Consider the following 22,185-nt stretch of genomic DNA (forward strand, 5'->3'; position numbering starts at 1 on the left):
CTGCCTTGGATGGAGAAGGAGCTGAGATTTAAAGCAATGCAGCAGCTGACTGTCCTGGGGGGAATAGTGCTGCCCCCAACTGCGCATCCATTGCAGCCTCAGAGTGTGGCCTGATTGGAAAGAGGGTCCTTGCGGATGTACTTAGTTAAGGATCTGGAGATGAAATCATCCTGGATTTAGGGTGTGCCCTAAATCCAATGACCAGTGCCCTTATAAGCAGAGGAGAGGACACACAGAGACCCTGAGAAGATGCCATGTGAAGACGGAGGCAGAGATTGAAGTGACCCAGCTACACGCCAAGGAGCACAAGGATTGCGGGAAGCCACAAGAATCCAGGAGAGAGGTCTGGGACAGATTCCCCATCAGAGCCCCCAGAAGGAATCCATCTTGCCAACCGCTCAATTTTGGATTTCTGGCCTCAAGAACTGCGAGAGAATAAATCTCTGTTGTCTTAGACCATCCAATCGGTGGTACTTTGTTTCAGCAGCCATAGGAAAATAATACACCAACCCAAGATCACCCCGCAAACAAGTGATAGAATCAAATTAAAACCACAGCTGGTGTAACTCCAGAATCCCTGCTTTTCTCTTCACGTCCTACTTTCCAACAAAGAGTAATGGATTGTTCAGGTCCTACTTCCCTAAAGAAACCGTTGGCTCTTCTGCCCCAATCATGGTGTGTTTATCTCCTCTGTCTGATGACTGTCTTACTGCCTGGCCTGGGGTAGAAGCCACCTCACCAGCCACGGGTCCAGGGTCCCCTTGGATGTCCTTTCCCTGGCGCACCCCCAGTCACTCACCTGGCTCTGGCATGCTGGTCCTTTCAGCTGGTTGGTCAACAGCCCCCCGTCTCCACCTCGAGAAGATACCATGCAGGTCGACTCTGGTTTACCTCCAAGAGCTGTCGATTGGTGTGGAACACAAAGGCAACTCAAAGCCACTGGCCCGGGACCTTTAGATCTTCCACCACTGAAGACTATATGGTATCTCCCCAATGTCTTAGCCATTGTAGGCCTCCTTCCTTCCATTGGGCTCTCAGCACTGCTTTTATCTGACCTCTTCTTCTCTTCCAGAATTACCAGGTGGTCCCCTTTCTACTGATGCATCCACAGAGCAGCACATTCCCCTCACTGGCTTTTGGAATCTCCTGCAAGCAGTTTCTCCAATAGGATTGGATCCCTATGTCATGGTTGGCCTTGGGCTTCACACACATTCTTCCTTCAGGACATTTTAGGAAAAAGGCGGTTCCCTCCACTAAACCCACCTTCCCCAGTCAGGCGAGCAGGGCTGGACACAGATAAGGCTTGGCTTCAGGTGGGTTATCACCTTGTCTTAAATCACCTCCTTTACACCTCAGGATGAAGAGTCTCTACAACCAGTTTTTAGTGTTGACTTTTAAAACTCTTCCTTTTCACATTCTCCTGTTGCTCTTTGCATTTCGGATCTGATGCCCTTTGCTGAAACGAGAGATGAGAGAAGAGGCATTGGGGTTATCTGACTCTCCATAGCCAATAAAACCTTTCTAGCATCTCCCACCTGTGATGGAGCATGGACGAGCCTTCCTCCATCAGGCAGAGGTGATCCAAGCCCAGTGAAAATGTTCTGATTTCTTCTAAATTCAGAAGAAAAGAGATGACTCTATGCAAACTGGAGTATATGTCTTTATACCAAAAACAAGCTATATAAAATATATATATTTTCAATTGTTTTTAATTTGTAGAGGCTTGCCTTGTTTCCCAACATATGATCTATCCTTGAGAATGTTCCATGCGCACTTGAGAATAACGTGTATTCTGCTGTTTTTGGATGAAGGGTTCTATATATGTCTGTTAAGTCCAACTGTTTTAGCTTTTCGTTTAGCTCCACTGTTTCCTTGTTGATTTTCTGTCTGGATGCTCTGTCCATTGATGTGAGTTCTATATTTTATAGAAGAAAGAGCCGTAGAGGCAAAAATTCCTCTGGTCCATCCAAGTTACCCTGAAATTCTGCCTTTTCGTCTCTTTGCTAGTTTGGTAATCAAATAATGAGTCCTTGAGACCCAGTTCTCAGAGTTCTTGCTCTTTTATTGTCTATTCTGCCCTCATTCGCAACCACAGAGCACCAGGTGCATAGCAAGGGCTCTATAAACATCTTCCGTATGAATAAAATCTGAGAGAGAAATACTTAGTGTGATGACATGTCTAAGGTGACAGCGTGATTGACTACAGAGCTGGGAGTCAAATCCACCCTGACTGATTCCGAGTCGTGTGTCCCCTCTATTCTGCCAAGTGAATGGAGGGTTGTCTCCTTCTGCTCTGGCTCTCCAGGCTAGTCTGATTTGATCTCTGAAAACTGCTTCAGAGCATCAGATATTTAGTTTGCCCCTGGAAGGAGATCTGAAGGTGTCTCTGGGCTGTTCCAGGGAGCAGGCCCTAAATCCAATCTCTCAGCAACAGCTAGAGCTCCAGGTCTTCCAATCTCAGCAGCTGCTACGAAGGTTCAAGCGTGGACTTTAAAAAGATGACATTCCCTGAGGGTCTGGCATGCTCAGGCTCATGCAGGCCTGACCAACTGAGATAACACAAATGGTCACATGTCCCCCTCAGAGCTGGGGAAGATTAAGAGGCATACACAATCTGTCTTTTCCTCCAAATGCTTTCATAGACTCAAAGTCCACAGGATCATGCAAATGAATATAAAATCATCAAGTCTGGGGGCTCTTTCTTGCCTTCAGTGTCTCCTCTCTAATCATGCCTAGACCCCAGAAAGCCCCACAAGCAGGGGGGTTCCAGACTCTCACCCCTACTTGTCAGGGCCCAAGAGACTCCCTCGTGACCTTTACACACACTTCCATTCTCCTCCTCCTGGGACGCCTTCTTGGTAAAACCTCCCTGAAATCCAGCATCTTTAGCTAATGAATGTTGCCTTGGCCTTTGGGATGACTGACAAAACTGTGTGAGGATAGAGCTCTGGGGGACGGGGTTGCATCAGAAAGTCCCTTTTTTGTCAGGGAAAATTAACAGCCATGGGAGCTAGAGTCCTGGAGACTGGAATTATCCCTCGAGGAGTGTGCGAATCTTATTCCAGGAAGGCGGGAAGCAGTGCAACGGGTGATTGAAATTTCCAGTGATTCCAAATCCAAACTATTGTGTCAGGCAATTCAAGAATTTTTATTTGTACTCCTTCAGGAGAAGGGGATGTGAGAATCTTTTTTTTTCGTTAGCATCGATACACATGTACGCACACAAAATAACCATTCTGATCTTCAGAGAATCTCTTCTGAATGAAATAAATGAAGCTGTGACATTGGAAGGACAGTGAGGAAGTAGCCTAGCTTTCTTATTCCACCTATTGTAGAGTAATTCTCTTCTCAAATCCATATTCTCTGAGAGTATTCACAGAACTCACAGACACAAGGGAAATCAGTAAACACTGGAGGTCTTGTTTCCATGGGGACCTTGGCAAAGTTGCTGAAGAAATGGGAAAGGTCTTAGTGTGTTTGCAGTGATACCTAGACTAAAATCAGGTGATGAGGCAGAGAGTACACAGGAGTAATGAACCAAGATACAAAAGTAGCTGGGTCCAGAACTGTAAGCTCATAAAATCATAAACACAGGCAAGACTGATGGCTACACATAAATCATAGTCAAGGAGTCAGTTGCTCATCCCACTAAAACCATGGCAAAGGATATCCAGGTGAGGCAATCTGTAAGAGTGATTGCTTTGTACCCTTCTGGATGTTCTCTGGCATTTTGGGGACCCTCGTGGAGGTGAAAAGATGTCACGAGGGAGAAGTTGGACAAGATGAATTCCAAGGGTGCATGGAGGTGAGTGTCAGAGATGATAATAAGCGAGTACTCAGCCACAAAGAATAAGCTCAGCCCAAAAAGAAGCCACTGATCTGAGAACCCCAGGAGAAGTAATTCGTTTGTAAGTATTTGTTTTTATGGCTTCATGAACCTGCTCATGCCCCTTGGGAGAGTCTGCCAGGTCAGAGAAAGAGACAAAGACTCATATCCTAAAAAGCTATCTTTCAAAAATGAAAATGAAAGACATTCCAAGATTAAAAACCTGGAGAATAAGTTGCTAGCAGAGTCATCCTACAAAAAACACTAAAGGAAGTCCTTTATGCTGAAAGCAATTGACCCCAGATGGTAATTTAAACCCACAGTGAAAAAACACCACAAAACTCAGGTCAAGTTAATTGTGTAATTATAAGAGAGCATATGGATGTGTCTCAGAGGGTACATTCTGAGAAATGCATCATTAGGTGATCTCAGCATCGTGTGAACATCACAGAGGGTACTTACACAAACCTAGATGGTACTGCCTACTACACACCTAGATTATATGGTATAACGTATTGCTCCTAGGCTACAAACCTGTACGGTATGTTAGTATACTGAATACTTTAGGCAATTGTAACTCAATGGTATGTATTTGTGCATCTAAACATAGAAGAGGTACATTACAAATACAATATAAAAGATAAAAATGGTACTCCTGTACAGGTAAAGAGAGACATACAGGGCCAATATATAATGATCAAAGGAACACTTCATCAGGAAGTAATAACACTTATAAATATCTATGCACCCAACACAGGAGCACCAAATTTTATAAAGCAACTATTAAAAGACCTAAAGGAAGATGTTCAAAACAACACAAAAATAGTAGGGGACCTCAACACCCCACTCACATCAATGGACAGATCATTCAGACAGAAAATCAACAAGGAAAAAGTGGAACCAAATGAAAAGCTAAAACAGCTGGACTTAATAGACATATATAGAACCCTTCATCCAAAAACAGCAGAATACACGTTCTTCTCAAGTGCGCATGGAACATTCTCAAGGATAGATCATATGTTGGGAAACAAGGCAAGCCTCTACAAATTAAAAAAAATTGAAATAGTAACAAGCATCTTCTCTGATCACACTGCTACAAAGCTAGACATTAGTTACAAGAGAAAAGCTGAAAAAGGCACAAGGATGTGGACAGTAAACAATATGCTGTTGAACAAGCAATGGATAATTGAAGAAATTGAAGCAAAAAAATACCTGGAGACAAATGAAAATGATCACATGCCATACCAACTCATATGGGATACAGCAAAAGCTGTATTAAGAGGAAAATTCATTGCAATACAGACACATCTTAACAAACAAGAAAAATCCCAAATAAGCAATCTCAAATTACACCTAACTGAATTAGACAAAGGACAACAAACAAAGCCCAAAGTCAGCAGAAGGAGAGAAATAAGAAAAATCAGAGCAGAAATAAATGTTATTGAAACAAAAAAGGCAGTAGAAAGTATGAATGAAACAAAGAGCTGGTTCTTTGAGAAGAGAAATAAAATTGACAAACCCCTAGCCAGACTTACAAAAGAAAAAGAGAGAAAGCTCAAATAAAGAAAATCAGAAATGAAAGAGGAGAAATAACAACAGACTCTGCAGAAATACAACGGATTATAAGAGAATACTACAAAAAACTCTATGCCAACAAAATGGATAACCTAGAGGAAATGGATAAATTCTTGGACTCCTACAATCTCCCAAAGCTCACTCAAGAAGGAGCAGACAATTTGAACAGACCAATCACAAGGAAAGAGATTGAAACTGCCATTAAAAGCATCCCAAAGACTAAAACCCCAGGACCAGATGGCTTTCCTGGGGAATTCTCACAAAGTTTCAGAGAGGACTTAATACCTATCCTTTTCAAGCTATTCCAAATAATTAGGGAGGATGGAACACTTCCCAACACATTATACAAGGCCAAAATCACGCTGATACCAAAACCTGACAAAGACAGCATGAGAAAGGAGAACTACAGGCCAATATCGCTGATGACCATAGATGCAAAAATTCTCAACAAAATTTTGGCACCCTGGATTCAGCAATTAATCAAAGGATCATACATCATGATCAAGTGCGATTCATACCAGGGACACAGGGATGGTTCAACATCCGCAAATCAATCAACGTGATACACCACATCAACAAACTGAGCAATAAAAACCACATGATCATCTCAATAGATGCAGAGAAAGTATTTGACAAGATCCAACGGCCATTTATGAAAAAACTCTGAGCAAAATGGGCATAGAAGGGAACTACCTCAACATAATAAAGGCCATATATGACAAACCCACAGCCAACATCATACTCAATGGGGAAAAACTGAGTGCCATCCCCCTGAAAATAGGAACGAGACAAGGATGCCCTCTATCACCCACTCTTATTTAACATAGTATTTAACTAACAAAAAAAGAACTCAAGAACACAATACCATTCACAATTGCAACAAAAAGTATAAAGTACCTTGGGGTGAATTTAACTAAGGAAGTGAAAGACCTATACAATGAAAATTACTAGGCTTTTCTGCAACAAATAGATGAGGACATAAAGAGATGGAAAGACATTCCATGCACGTGGATTGGAAGAATAAACATAGTTAAAATGTCCGTTCTACCTAAAGCAATCTACAGATTCAATGCTGTCCCAATCAGAATCCCAATGATATTCTTTACAGAAATAGAACAAAGAATCCTAAAATTCACATGGGGCCACAAAAGACCCCGAACTGCTAAAGCAATCCTGAGAAAAAAGAACAAAGCTGGTGGCATCACAATCCCTGACTTCAAAATATACTACAAAGCTACAGTAAGCAAAACAGCATGGTACTTGTACAAAAACAGGTGCACAGATCAATGCAACAGAATCGAAAGCCCAGGAACAAAACCACACATCGATGGACAGCTTATCTTCGACAAAGGAGCTGAGGGCATACAATGGAGAAAAGAAAGTCTCTTCAACAAATGATGCTGGGAAAACTGGAAAGCCACATGTAAAAGAATGAAAATTGACCATTCTTTTTCACCATTCACCAAAGTAAACTCAAAATGGATCAAAGACCTAAAGCTGAGACCTAAAACCATAAGGTTTCTAGAAGAAAATGTAGGCAGTACACTTTTTGACATCAGTATTAAAAGGATCTTTTTGGACACCATGTCTTCTCAGAAAAGGGAAACAATGGAAAGAATAAACAAATGGGACTTTATCAGACCAAAGAGCTTCTTCAAGACGAAGGAAGACAGGATTGAAACAAAAAAACAACCCACTAACTGGGAAAATATATTTGCAAGTCATACATCCGACAAAGGCTTAATATCCATGATATATAAAGAACTCACACAACTCAACAACAAAAAATCAAACAACCCGATCAAAAATTGGGCTGGAGACATGAACAGACATTTCTCCAAAGACGATATATGGATGGCCAATAGACACATGAAAAGATGCTCATCATCGCTGATCATCAGGGCAATGCAAATCAAAAGTACACTAAGATTACACCTTACACCCATTAGAATGGCAAAAACATCCAAAACAAAAAGTGACAAATGTAGCAGAGGTTGTGGAGAAAAAGGAACCCTCATACACTGTTGGTGGGAAAGCAAACTGGTGCAGCCACTATGGAAAACAGTATGGAGATTTCTCAAAAAATTAAAAATAGAAATACCCTATGACCCAGCCATCCCACTACTGGGTACATATCCAAAGAACTTGAAATCAGCAATTCCAAAAGTTCTATGCACCCCAATGTTCACTGCAGCATTATTTACAATAGCCAAGATGTGGAAGCAACCTAAGTGCCCATCAAGTGATGATTGGATAAAGAAGTTATGGTATATATATACACAATGGAATACTACTAAGCTGTAAAAAAGGGTAAAATCGTCCCATTCACAACAACGTGGATGGACCTTAAGGGTATTGTGTTAAGTGAAATAAGCCAGATAGAGAAGGACAATCTCTATATGACTCCACTCCTAAGTGGAAGTTAAACATAGAGACAAAGTGAACTGATTGGTAGTTACCAGGGGAAAGGGGGAGTGGGGGGAGGGCACAAAGGGTGAAGTGGTGCACCTACAACATGACTAGCCATAATGTACAACTGAAATTTCACAGGGTTGTAAACTACCAAAATCTTAATAAAAAGTTAAAACAAATGGGCAGGAGACGTGAACAGACATTTCTCCAAAGAAGATATACAGATGGCCAATAGGCTCATGAAAAGATGTCCATCATCGCTGATCATCAGGGAAATGCAAATCAAAACTACCCTGAGACATCACCTTACACCCATAAGAATGACAAAAATGACTAAAACAAATAGTAACAAATGTTGGAGAGGTTGTGGGGAAAAAGGAACCCTCATACACTGCTGGTGGGAATGCAAACTGGTGCAGCCACTATGGAAAACACTGTGGAGACTTCTCAAAAAATTAAAAATAGAATTACCATATGATCCAGCTATCTTAATACTGGGTATCTATCCAAAGAACTTGAAGTCAGCAATTCCAAAAGTCCTATACACCCCAATGTTCATTGCAGCATTATTTACAATAGTCAAGACGTGGAAGCAACCTAAGTGCCCATCAACAGATGATTGGATAAAGAAGCTGTGGTATATATATACAATGGAATACTACTCAGCCACAAAAAAGAACAAAATACTCCCATTTGCAACAACATGGATGGACTTTGAGGGAATTATGTTAAGTGAAATAAGCCAGATAGAAAAGGACAATCTGTATGACTCCACTCATATGAAGAATTTAAAAATGCAGACAAAGAGAACAGATTAGTGGCTACCGGGGGAACAGTGGGGTGGGAGGTGGGCACAAAGTGTGAAGGGGTGCACTCACAACATGGCTGAAAAACAATAACGGACAACTGAAATTTCACAAGATTGTAACCTATCATTAGCTCAATAAAAGTTAAATTAAAAAAAAAAAAGAATGGCGAGAGTGGGCATCCTTACCTTGTTTCTCCTCTTAGAAGAACAGCTTTCAGTTTTTCACCACTGAGTATGATGTTGGCTGTGAATTTTTCATATATAGCCTTTATTATGTTGAGGCACGTTCCTTCTTCACTGGAGAAGAATGTACCAGTTTATCGATAGTTTTTATCATAAATGATGTTTGATCTTGTCAAATGCTTTCTCTACATCTATTGAGATGATCACGTGATTTTTCTTCTTCTTTTTGTTGATGTGGTGTATCACATCAGATGATTTGTGGATGTGGAGCCATCCTTGCAGCCCTGAAAAAAGTCCCACTTGATTTTGGTGTATGATCCCTTTAACGTATTATTGTATTCAATTTAGTAATATTTTATTGAGGATTTTTGCAACTATTTTCATCAGCTATATTGGCCTGTAATTTTCCTTTTTTTGTGTTGTCCTTGTCTGGTTTAGTATGAGGGTGATGTTGGTCTCATAAAATGAATTAGGAAGTATCTTCTCTTCTTCCGTTTTTGGAATTGTTTGAGTAGGATAGGTGTTAAATCTTGTTTGAATGTTTTGGTGGAATTCACTGGAGAAGCTGTCTGGTCCTGGACTTTTATTTTTTGGAGGTTTTTGATCACTGTTTCAATATCTTTCCTGGTGATTGGTCTAGTCAGGTTGTCTATTTCTTCTTGGTTCAATTTTGGGAGGTCGTATGTTACTAAGAATTTATCCAATTCTTTTCATTTTTCCAGTTTGCTGACATGTAGCTTTTCATAATATTTTCTCTTATAATCCTTTGTATTTCTGTGGTATCCATTGTAATTTCTGCTCTTTATTTCTGATTTTACTTATTTGAGTCTTCTCTCTTTGTTTATTAAGGAGTCTTGCTAAGGCTTCTTCAATTTGGTTTATCATCTCAAAGAACCAGCTCTTAGTTTCATCAATCCTTTATATTGTTTTTTCAGTCTGTATTTCATCTGCGTCTGCTCTGATTTTTATTATTTCCTTCCTTCTACTGACTTTGGGCTTCATTTGTTGTTCTTTTTCTAGTTCTTCTAGGTATAGTGTAATGTTTGAGATTTTTCTTGTTTCTTGACGGTGGCCTGTATTGCTATAAACTTCTCTCTTTGTACCACTTTTGCTGCATCACCTAAGTTTTGGTATGTTGTGTTTTCATTTTCATTTGTCTCTAGGTATTTTTAATTTTTTTGATTTCTTCATTGATCCAACATTTGTTCAGCAGCATGTTGCTTAGTCTCCACGTATTTGTGACTTTTCCAGCATTCTTCTTTTAGTTGATTTCTAGTTTCATAGCATTGTGTTTGGAAAAGACACTTTATGATTTCAATCTTCTTGAATTTATTGAGGCACACCTTATTTCCCAATGTAAGATCTATCTTGTGAATGTTCTGTGTGCACTATAGAAAAATGTGTATTCTCTTCTTGTTGGATGGAATGTTCTATACATACCTATTAAGTCTTTCTCGTCTAGTGTTTCATTTAAGGCCACTGTTTCCTTGTTGACTTTCTGTCTGGATGACCTATCCGTTGACATAAGTGGGATGTTAATGGATCCCTACTACTATTGCGTTGCTGTGAATTTCTCCCTTTAGGTCTGTTAATATTTTCTGTATAATTCGCTGCTCCTGTGTTGGGTGTATATATATTAATATGTTATATCTTCTTGGTTAAATCTCCCTTTTATCATTATATAATGCCCATGTTTTTCTCTTGTTATTTTTTTATCTTGAAGTCTGCTTTGTCTGATGTAAGTATGGCAACACTTGCTTTCTTTTGCTTGCCATTTACCCCAAGCAGCATCTTCTATCCCTTCCCTCTGAGCCTATGTTTGTGTTTAGATTTGAGATTTGTTTCCTGAAGTCATCATATTGTTGGATCTTGTTTTTTAATCCACCCAGCCACTCTGTGTCTTTTGATTTGTGTATGAAATCCATTTACATTTAGAATTATTCTTGAATTATGAGGGCTTGATATTGCTATTTTATCTTTTTCTCCTGGTTGTTCTATGTTTGCGTTGTTTATTTTCCCTTGTATTTCTGTCAGACGTTTCAGTTTGGTGTTTTTCTGTGATGTTTTACTCAGTTTCCTCTTTATTTATGATTTGTGACGCTGCTCTGATTTTCTGTTTTCTGGTTACCATGACGATTGTACAAATGATCTCATAGTTGAAATAGTCCATTTTCTGATAGCCTTTTATCCCCATCAGCCTAGCTGGTTCCATCTCGTTCCTCTTCACTTCTATGATTTTGTTGTTACAAATTATTCTTTTTGTGTTACGAGTTTGTGGCCAAATTGAGGTGGTTATATTTATTTTTGATACTTTCTTTCCCTTTATCCATTATGTTATAATTAAGTGTTGTCTAACCTCTTCTTACAGAGAGCTGCAATTTTTTGATTTTTTGTGTCTATTTACCTCCTTGCTCCAAACTTTGTAAACCTTTGCCTTTTTGTTTCAGGTAGGAGGGTTCCCTTCCTCACTTGTTGTAAGTCAGGTCTCATGGCAATGAACTCCCTCAGCTTTTGTTTGTCTGGGGAAGCTTTTATTTCTCTGTCATATGTGAAGGATAATTTCACTGGATAGAGTATTGTTGACTGATAGTTTCTGTCTGTCTGTATTTTGAATATATCATTCCACTTTCCTCTTGCCTGTAAGGTTTCTGCCGAGAAATCTGCGGAAAGCCTGATGGGGGTTCCTTGGTAGGTTATTTTCTTCTCTCTTGTTGTCCTTAATATTTTCTCTTTATCATTGACTTTTGCCACTTTTAATACGAAATGCCCTGGAGAATGTCTTTTTGCACTGATGTAAATTAAGAGTTCTATTGGCTTCATGTACTTGTATGTCCAGTTCTTTCCCCAGGTGTGGGAAGTTCTCAGTGATTATTTCTTTGAATATGCTCTCTGCTCTTTTCTCCTTCTCTTATTCCTCTAGGATACCTATAATCCTGATGTTACTTTTCCAAATTGAGTCAGTATTTCTCAAAGTATTTCTTCATTTTCTCAAAATCTTAGAGAGAGGATCCAAGATGATGCCATGAGTAGTCCTCTTTGTCTCTCCCCCTTCGAGTCTACAATTATTTGGACACTCATCGCTTAACAAAGGATATCCAGACAATATCTCAGGACGTCTGAGAGACCCACGCGACTATACATCGGAAGGCGGACGGACTTCCCTCTGGGAGGATGTGGAGATAGGTGAAAACTCTCCGACCCCGACTGAACAGCCTAGTACCTGCAAGCGCCTTTCTTCCAACGGACGCCCCCAGAAGATCAACACACACCTAGGGCAGGAGCGAGCACACACCAGAGGAGCAATGGTGGAAACAGATGACCAGAACCCTACCTAAACCCCCCCGCAATTACTCCTAAACGCAGAGGGAAACTCTAGAGTTACACACCTGAGCCTGCGGGGAGAGTCTCGCCCTGCCATTGGCGGGGAGATCCCGCCTAGTGATCATGGCACCCGGAGGGTCCCAGAGAGTCACTGAGGGTATGGCGGCACCCTGGCTACCACTGCCTGCACGGTGGGGAAAGGGATTGCTGGAGATCTCAGAGAGGACTGGGGCTGGGTGAAGCTCCAGAGGCCGGTTCCGTGCCCCGGAGCGGAAGCTCCAGAGTTCCGCCCGGGCAGCAGACAAAACTCTGTCTGCCATTAGTGGAGGGGCTACGCCCAGCATTCACAACTCCGGGAAAGTCCCGGAGAGAATCCCAGAGGGTGAGGTGACCCCCAGCTGCCATTACCCGCCCTGTGGGGCTAGGGATTGCCGGAGATCTCAGAGAGGACTGGCGCTGGGTGAAGCTCCAGAGGCTGGCTCTGCACCCCGAGGGGAAGCTCCAGAGTTCCGCCCGGGCAGCAGACAAAACTCTCTGTCTGCCATTAGCGGAGGGGCCACACCCAGCATTCACAACTCCGGGAAAGTCCCAGAGAGCATCCCAGAGGGCGAGGTGACCCCCAGCTGCCGTTGCCCGCCCCGTGGGGTAAGGGATTGCCGGAGATCTCGGAGAGGACTGGGGCTGGGGGGAGCTCCAGAGGCCGGCTCTGTGGCCCAGAGGGGAAGCTCCAGAGTTCTGCCTGGGCAGCAGACAAAACTCTCTGTCTGCTATTAGTGGAGGGGCTACGCCCAGCATCCACAACACTGGGAGGGTCCCGCAGAGGAGAATATCAGGCAGGGCAGCAGCTGACCAGCTACCACTGAAATCAGGATCTCCGGCTATCCCCCAGACAGGGCAAAGGGCTCCCCGAGTTTCTGGGGAACAGGACTGGGGCTGGGTGGAGTTCCAGCGACCCAGCTCTGTAGCCTAGGGGAAAACCCTACAGGCTCACAGCAGCCTCAGGGAAAGCCTCTGCACAGCACTAGTAGAGAGCACCCATCCAGCAGCCACAAGGCTGGAAGACCCCTGGACAAAAGTAGCATAGCTAGGTGAGCTAACCACAGACTGTAGAAGATGCCAATAGCTCTGCTGTGACCCATAGTGGACAAGTGAGATTTTGTGGGTGCCGACAGTGATGGAGCAGCAAATATAAGTGATCCTACCCCTGGCCACTGGAAAAGCCCATAACACCGTTGTAGACCCCAAGGAGGGAGCACGTCTAGGTGGGCTGCAACAGTAGGCACCAGCAGCCTGAAGCCCCCCCGTGACGGCCCCCACGGCAGAAGAGGGAATCCAAAGGACCACTGTGACTACGAGGAGGGGCCCAGGCCCAGTTAGCAGCTGTGGATAGGGTTCCTGGTTGGTGCAGTATAAACAGCTGCTCCCCCACCACACCAGCAGAAACAAGTGGAAGGAGCAACTGAACTCTATCTCTATGTGGAGGCACAAATCTACAACATCAAGCAATATGAAAAAACACATTAAATCTCCAGAACAGAAGGAAAATAACAAATACACAGAAAACAATCCCAAAGAAAATGAGATATATAACCTAAATGACGAAGACTTCAAAACAGCCATCATTAAAATACTCAATGAGTTAAGAGGGAATTCAGATAGACAACTCAACGAGTTCAGGAGCTATGTCACAAAAGAGTTTGATACGACAAAGAAGAACCAAACAGAAATACTGGAAATGAAGAACACAATAGAGGAAATTAAGAAAAATCTAGATGCACTGAACAGTAGGGCCGATAATATGGAGGAAAGAATTAGCAATTTGGAAGATGGAAATATAGAAATGCTGCAGGCAGAGGAGGAGAGAGAAGTAAGACTAAAAAGAAATGAAGAAACTCTCCGAGAATTATCAGACTCAATTAGGAGATGCAACGTAAGGATTATAGGTATACCAGAGGGAGAAGAGAAGGAGAAAGGGGCAGAAAGCCTATTCAAAGAAATAATGGCTGAGAACTTCCCAAATCTGGTGAGAGAGATGGATCTTCAGGTGACAGAAGCCAATAGATCTCCAAACTTTATCAATGCAAGAAGACCAACCCGACGGCATATAGTAGTGAAGCTAGCAAAAGTCAACGACAAGGAGAAAATACTAAGGACAGCCAGGCAAAAGAAACTAACCTACAAAGGAACCCCCATCAGGCTATCAGCAGATTTCTCAGCAGAAACTTTACAGGCTAGAGGAGAGTGGAATGATATATTCAAAAATATGAAGGACAAAAACCTACAGCCAAGAATTCTCTACCCAGCGAAAATATCCTTCAAATACGATGGAGAAATAAAAACTTTCCCAGATAAACAAAAATTAAGGGAGTTCATTGCCACAAAACCTCCTCTTCAGGAAATCCACAGGAAAACCCTTATTCCTGAAAAATCAAAAAAAGGAAAGGGGCTACAAAACCAAGAGCAGAGGAGATAAGTAGAAGGACAACAACAGAGAGTAGCAGCTCTTCATCAGAACAGATTAAACCATGGGACGAGAAACAAAGGAAATTGAAGAAAACCAGAAAACAAGACATAAAATGGTAGTGGTAGGCCCCCACATCTCAATAATCACTCTAAATGTAAATGGATTGAACTCCCCAATCAAAAGACACAGAGTGGCAGGATAGATCAAAGAACAAGACCCAACAATATGCTGCCTCCAGGAAACACACCTCAGCCCCAAACACAAACACAGACTCAGAGTGAAGGGATGGAGAACAATACTCCAAGCTAATAATGAACAAAAGAAAGCAGGTGTCGCTATACTAATATCAGACAAGGTAGACTTCAAAGCAAAACAGATAAAGAAAGACAAAGAGGGACAGTATATAATGATAAAAGGGACTCTCCACCAAGACATAACACTTATAAAAATATACACACCCAACACAGGAGCACCAAAATTTGTAAAGCAACTCAAAATCTTAGTTCTCTTTCCCTTTCCACCTGGATCAATTCTAGGTTTCTATCTTTGATCTCACTGATTCTCGCCTCCATAAGTTCTGCACCATTTTTTATGCTTTCTATATCATTTTTTCCCCCTAATTGTGTTCTTCATATCTGGAATTTCTGTTTGGTTGATTTTAGATCTTCAAACTCTTTGGTGAAGTATTCCTCCTGGTCATTAACTTTATTCCAAAGCTCGTTGAACTGTCTTTTGGACTTCTCTTGTAATTCATTGAGTTTCTTTAAGAAAGCTATTTTGAATTCTCTTGAGGTAGATTATCATCTTCTTTGACTTCAATTTTGTTTTCTGAGGAGCTGTTGTTCTCCTTCTGTTCTGCCGTTTTACTGTATTTTCTTCATGGTGTTGATGAATCGGTCCTCTGCCTGTGCATTTGTCAGTAACCATCTTTCTTATTTGAGCATGGCTGTGGTTCCTTTGGTTCTGAGCTGTTCTGGTTGTATTTCAGAGCCTGCACTTTCCACCCTCCACTCTATCTACTAGAAGCACCATCAGTGCCCTCTTTGTGCTGCTTGTGCCTCTGAGGTTGCTGATGTCTTGTTGTTTTTGATATCTCTGCATCCCCACTGCTGGGAAGACCTCGTCACTGCAGGGAAAGGTGGAGAGGCCGGGCTTCCAGCTCTGCTGAGTCCTGGAGCCTCAGGATGTGTGCAGCACCTGTCACCACTGGGGGGCATGGGCCAAGCCACATGTGCTGTGTTTGCCCTTGAAGCCTGTGGGTGCTGATGTGCCCGCTGATATGAGCATACAGTTTTGGATTGCTGTTCCTGGGGAAGGGGAAGGGCTTCCCTCCTAGGTTCACTGCCTCTTGGAGACCCCATCTGGCCACCTTCAGATGTATAGATGCATGGATCACTCAGCTGTTGTGGTGTGCTAAGCAGGGAGTACTTTGTGGGTCACTGGATGTCTGACTGCTTGTAACTCATAGGGGAGAGATGAAGGGAATGGCTCACTCCACCATGATGCTGACATTACTCAACACTGAGCTTTTCTCAGACCCATTTTACAGATGTGGAGACTGAGGCTCAGAGGGGTGACAGGTGGTGCCTGAAGCTGGAGACTCACAGAGTGACCACCACCACTTGTCTGTCGCATGAATGCCCCCTGCCTGGCTCTGGGTGGGGTGGAGGGACCCTGGAGAAGAGCCAGCCTCTGTCTTCCTGTGCATGGCTCCCTGCTCCACCACTGGCTGGGGGACATTCCATAAGCCAGGCTGCTGTGATCTGGCAGCTGACACATTCTGTGTTGAATGAGAAACCACTGCGGATGCTCCAGCCTCCCCAGGCTCAGAACAGAAACCCCCACGTGAGGCTCCCTGCCTGCCATGCTGGCCTCCTTTCCCCTGCTGTCACCTGACTCAGGAGGGGGGGAGCCCTAGGATGCCAGACCCTGCCCTCCTAATGGCTGCAGAGGCCTGCCCAGATTTGAGTCCTTGCTATGGCCAGTGAAAGGTCCACACTCACTTATAGCTTTAATGTGGGATTGGATTTGCTGTCCACCTTGGGCTTCCCAAGGAGCAATGGCACAAGCTCCTGCGTTAGTGCTCTCAGCCCCAGTGTCAAAGGGACAAGACTCCACTTGCCTTCTCGCATAGCCTGGGTGTCCCACCTCATGCTTGCCTTTGGAGGCTTTCTCTGTACACTCAGATCTCTGCTCACCCTGACCCCTGGCCTAAGGTAGGACCCCTCCACCAGGCCCATTGCTTATCACTGTCTGATACGTCCTTGGTCATTTATTTGACTGGTGTCCATCTCCCCACTGGGCATGAGCTCCTTGGCAGCAGGGACAGTGTCTGCCATGCTCACTGCTGCATCCTCAGGGCCTGGCACTCAATGGGTGTTCGGTAGACATATACCATATGCGTGAACAACCCCAGGAGGTATAGATATTTCTCCTTATTTCATAACTGAAAAAAACTCTGAGAATCAGAGGGGTGAAGGTGCTCCCCTCCCTCATCCCTCACAGCACCCGGACTCAAGGGTCTTAAAGCAACACTTCTTAAAACTTGAAGGCGTGTGCACAATTCCCCTCTGGATCTACTTAGATGCAATTCTGAGTCAGCATTCCGGGCGGGGGCACGAGATTCTTCATTTCCTGCAAGCTCTCAGGTGACACGATGGTGGAGGTCTGAGGACCACACTTTGAAGAGCCGAGCCTTAGAGCTCATGGCTGCAATGCTTTCTTCTTCCCCAGATATTTAATGAGCACCTATGTGCTAAGTTGTGCTGTCACCTGCAATGTCACATTTACCTAATTTGCTGTGTGGCTGGAGCAAGTTGCTTCATCTTTCTGAGCCTCCAGTTCCTCTTCTGAAAAATCGGCTCACGAACGCGATACTGCAGGGCTGTGGGATGATTACATGACACAACAGTAGCAATGACAATCACATTGAGGAGCATTTGTTAGGCCCTTCCTCTGCCCTGTGTGTTTTATGTGCATTGTCTCTTTCGATTATTCCCACATTGGGGGAGATGGCACTAACTAAATGCCCATTTACAGACATGAAGGAGCACAGCTTAGTGGCTCAGGGCACCCAGTGTGAAGCCTGGTGCACAGCCTGGCTCCACCAGCTCTGTGACTTAGGACAGTCACTCAATAGTTTTCGTCCTCAGTTTACTCATCCACAAAATGAAAAAAGTGGGTAATATGTCTAAAGGGCTTAAAACAGCTTCAGTGGCTTGTTGCCAGTTACTGGTGGTGGCCACCATTCCTGCTCTCGGCTGCCTGCATATTCCTGGCACACAGTAGGTCCGCAGTGAGTTGAGCACCGCTGGGCACTGAGGACCCTTTCTCCTGTGTGTCCCAAGACTCTGCCTGGTTTATCATTGTCTGGCCTTGTCCCCCTGATCCTGACATGGATGGATCTGCCAGCAGGTGGTCTGCCCCAGTGAGGGGGAGGAGATTCTGGGGTGACGGTGCACCCCACTGCACTGAGAGCTCTAGGACCTGAATCCCCCAGCCAGTGGGATGGGGAGAGGGAGGTTTGGGGTCTCCCCAACATCCCACCAGTGTCAGGGGAACTGTCTTTCCCCCACCATCCCGCTCTGTAGCTCTGCCAGGAGCCCCATCATTTGAGTTCCTCACCTGAGACCATCCTACAGGGCTCTTCTGGACAGGATCAGGGGAGGCCCAGGAGGGGAGAACTAGATCCTTTGGGTGGTGCCTCCTGGATGTGGGAGGATGATTCACGGGGTAACACAAGGGCCTCAAGATGTCCCCTCTGGGGTCACCGCATTGCCTTTGATTCCACCATCACAAATGTCCCTGGATTAATGGGGCATTGTCCCCTACGAGTGGGGGTGGAGCAGCATGGCAGAGGGAAAGGCTTGGGCATGGGAGCATGACCAGCCATGCAACTTGGGCTCGAGGCTTGCCCACTCTGTGCCTCCATTCACTCTTCAGTTAAATAGGCATCTTCCCTCATGCAGATGCATCACCTGGGTCTCTGCCTGATCCCAGGGTGCTGGCCCAGAGATTAGGGGAGCGTGATGCTTTATCTCACTGGGAGAACATCTGGCATACAGTAGTTTTAACTTACGTAGATCACCTGACACACAGGAAGAGCATTTTACATATAGTACCCTGCACACAGTAGGGATGCATTATGTAGAGTGCCCAGCACACAGTAGGCACACTTAACGTAGTATACCTGGTACTCAGTAGGCATGCTTTATGTAGAACATCTGGCATGCAGTAGACAGGATTTATGTAGAGTAATGGCCTCATAGTAGGTATACTTTTTCTAGAGTACCTGGCACCCAGTAGCCACCCTTTATGTAAAGTGTTTTGGGCAGAATAGGTTTACTGTATGTAGGGTACCTGACACATACAGTAGGCATACTTTACACAGAGCACACAACACACAGTAGGCGTGCTTATGTAGAATGCCCAGTGTGTAATGGATGTGCTTTATGTAGAGCACCTGGCACTTAATAGGCATGCCCTATGGAGAGTCTTGAACACATAGTAGGCATGCTTTATCTTGAACACCTGGAATACTGTTGACAGGATTTATGTAGAGCACTTGGCACACAGTAGGCACACTTTGTGGAGAGTACCTGGCACACAGTACATGCCCCTTATATAGCATACCTGCCATACAGTAGGTATGCTTTATGTAGAGATCCTGACTGGCTATAGGGATGTTTTGTGAGATACCCAGCACATAGTAGGCACCCTTTACATACCATCCTCTGCACAGAGTAGGTCTATTTTACGTGGAGTATTGGCACACAGCAGCACAAGGACTAGTTACCTGCCCTTTCCCTTCATTCTGTCTTTCTGGGGCTCTTCATCCTGCTCACCTTCCTGTGGAACCCTCCTCTGCCCCCTTCAGGCCCTCATCTGACATCCCGTTTCCCAGATGGAACCCTGAGCCCAGAGAGGGCCGGCACAGCCCACAGTCAGAGTGAGGACGGGCATGACTCCACCCAGGCTCTCTCAGCTCTGCCTTCCGCTGTCTGCACCCCGTGCTCTCACGACCCCTGCAGCCTCACCCCCCACTCCTCCACGTGCCCTCGCCTGACGGGGCTCCTTACCCTAGAGTCTCGTATCGGTGATCCCCACAAGGCTGGTGTCATTGTTCCTGCTCCCAGCACTCATGTCGCAACATAGGCCCTGGGCTGCCTGGAGGCAGGTATTGGCTTCCTGCCAGGCTGTGCTGTCCTGGGGCCAGAGGCTCCCTGTCTCTGAACTTCCTGATTCTTCACTGAGAAACAGTGCATGATGCCCACCTGGTCCCTCACGTGGACAATAGCCCAGGAGATGTGTGGGGACAAGGCTTGGCCTGGCCTTGCTCATCTGGCACCTGAACTCTCGAATGCAAACTTTCATCTTCTACACCCTGAACTGGGAAGGGCAGGCGGGGCTGTAAACTTTGGGCCCAGAGACACCTTTGCCCGCCCAGCAACTTTCGCCCTCCAGCCCACGAGAAAGGTGCTGAGTACTGAGGAGCCAGCATCCATGGTGTGTGACCCTGAGCTGGTTCATAGGCCTCTCTTGACAACACTGGCTCCCCTCCCCCGACCTCCATCTGGGCCTGTGGCCAGGTAGAGAGGAAGTAAGCAGGTCCGTGGGGATTGGCTGACACAGCCTGGCCCTGCCAGCCTCCCCAGGTCAGGGTCCAGGGGCAGAGACTTCCCAGGAGCAGGGGAGAGGAGGCTGTGTGCAGCTGCAGACAGGAGGTGTGGGCTGGGGTCCAGGGAAGGAGGTGCCGGCTTGGAGTGGGGAGGGCACTGCCCACGGCAGGGGTGGCTCCAGGGAGCAAGCAGCCCTGGACTTCCTGTAACTGGAGCCTCTGGAAACCTCCCACTGATTCAGTTTGTGCCTTTCCTCCTTAGTCTCTCTTCCTCTTTATCTTCTGCTTCTCTCTCTCTGTGTCTCTATCTGTCTGTCTTTCTGTCTCTTTCTTCCTCTTCCTCTGGATTTCCATGGACCCCCTCCCCTCTCTGTGCCCTTCTCTGAGCCCTCCCTGCCCTGGCCCCACCCCTCACCATTCCTGCCTCTCCCTGTCCTGTCCCTCACACCCTTGGTCCTTGCCCTCTTTGTCAGCTGTCCGTCTCTGCGTCAAGCTCACCAACACCTGGCTTTTCCTGGGCCCCAGGAGCTTGCCCTCCACCCCGTGTGCCCTGCAGGATGCCGCAGCTGAGCCTGTCCTGGCTGGGACTCGGGCCCGTGGCAGCCTCCCTGTGGCTGTTCCTGCTGCTGGTTGGGGTCTCCTGGCTCCTGGCCCGCATCCTGGTCTGGACCTACACCTTCTATGACATTGTTCGCTGCCTACGATGCTTTCCACAGCCCCCCAAACGGAACTGGTTCTTGGGTCACCTGGGCCTGGTGAGTGTGGCAGCAGGAGGGGTCTGGGGCGTCAGGGTGGGTGGACTTCCTGAGGGGTCGGGAAAGGGGCTCGGGGTTGGGCTGTGGTCTAGGAGAGTGGAAGTGAGATGAAGGCCTGTGCGGCCCCTCCTTGCTCACTCACTCATTCCTCTGCTCTGCCATCCCAGGCCTTTGCCACATCCTTGTCCCCCACCCCAAGCCTGCTCTGGATGCATTAGTGCAGCTCTGAGGGGCTCCCAGGGAGGGCTGCACAGAGCGAGACCCCTGGCATTCCCAGTCTCCACCGCTGAGCTTGAGATGGCCTTGGGGGCACTGTCCAGGGTCCACTCTGCCTGGCCCATTTTCTTGAGTCTGCTCACGCTGGGCTACAGTTTCCCCACAGGATTTAGCTAGTCCTCCCCACCCCCACCCACTGGGCACAGCTCCCCACCCGTTTCTGGGACCCCTTCCTCTCATCTGACTCTCCCCCTCAAGATGTCCCATTGGGCCCCGTTGTCCAACCTGGAGGAACTAGGCCACTCACTTCCCTTTCAGAGGCCTGTTCCACTGCCTGCCCACACCCAGGCCTTGACCTTCACTTGGTCCTGCTCATGCTTAACTAAACATTAATTGTCCAAGTACTTATTATCTATCTCTCCACCTTGATGGCAGCTCTGGGAGCAGACATGGCAGGGCCAGCGCAGGGGTTGGTGGACAGTGGGCGCTCACAACAAGTGCTGATGACCTGGGTGGAGAACGTGCCTTCACCCCTCTCTGTCATGGCCAGAGCTGACCACCCGCTCCTTCCGTCCTCTGGACCAGCTGAGGGATGAGCACAGCTTTCCTTCCCTTCCTGGGGCGAGAGCTGCAGCTCAGGGGAGCACTTCCTGTGATTTCACTGTTCTCGTGACAAAGTTCAGAACAGGGATGTTCCAAAGCTCATTGTGAGGCATTCCTCGGATTCTGGGTCTTGGGATGTTCTCTGGGCCCTCAGGGCAGCGGGAATGCCGTGGTTCCTGCAGGTCTGCCTCCCTCTCTGAGGGCTCAGATGTGGGGGCTCGTCATGGACAGTCTTCCGTCTTCCAGCCCCTCTTGCTCTGTTGCCTTGGCTGAGTGACTCTCCCTCTCTGGATCAGTTATTACTAGTGTTTGAATCCTCCCCTCAGGTCCTTGTGGAACTTGGAGGGGGTATAAAGGTGAAAATGAGTTATGATCACCTGCGTGGACCAGCTGGGGGTATTTGTC

The 22,185-nt window shown here is 45.8% G+C and overlaps 1 protein-coding gene across 3 annotated transcripts in view; it reads left to right on the forward strand.

The window, feature by feature from the left end:
- Window positions 1-20,343: 20,343 nt before the first annotated feature.
- Window positions 20,344-22,185, forward strand: part of CYP4F124 (cytochrome P450 family 4 subfamily F member 124) — a 30,371-nt gene continuing 28,529 nt past the window's right edge. For 2 of the 3 annotated variants that reach the window (XM_070246531.1, XM_070246530.1), the window contains exon 1: window positions 20,370-20,961. In XM_070246531.1, the coding sequence (XP_070102632.1) occupies window positions 20,910-20,961 (52 nt within the window). In that variant the 5' untranslated portion in view covers window positions 20,370-20,909. Of the gene's footprint in view, window positions 20,962-22,185 lie in introns of all 3 variants that reach the window. The other variant, XM_070246532.1, reaches the window with a different exon arrangement.

Source organism: Equus caballus, chromosome 21, assembly GCF_041296265.1.
Source record: "Equus caballus isolate H_3958 breed thoroughbred chromosome 21, TB-T2T, whole genome shotgun sequence".
Lineage (NCBI taxonomy): Eukaryota > Metazoa > Chordata > Mammalia > Perissodactyla > Equidae > Equus > Equus caballus.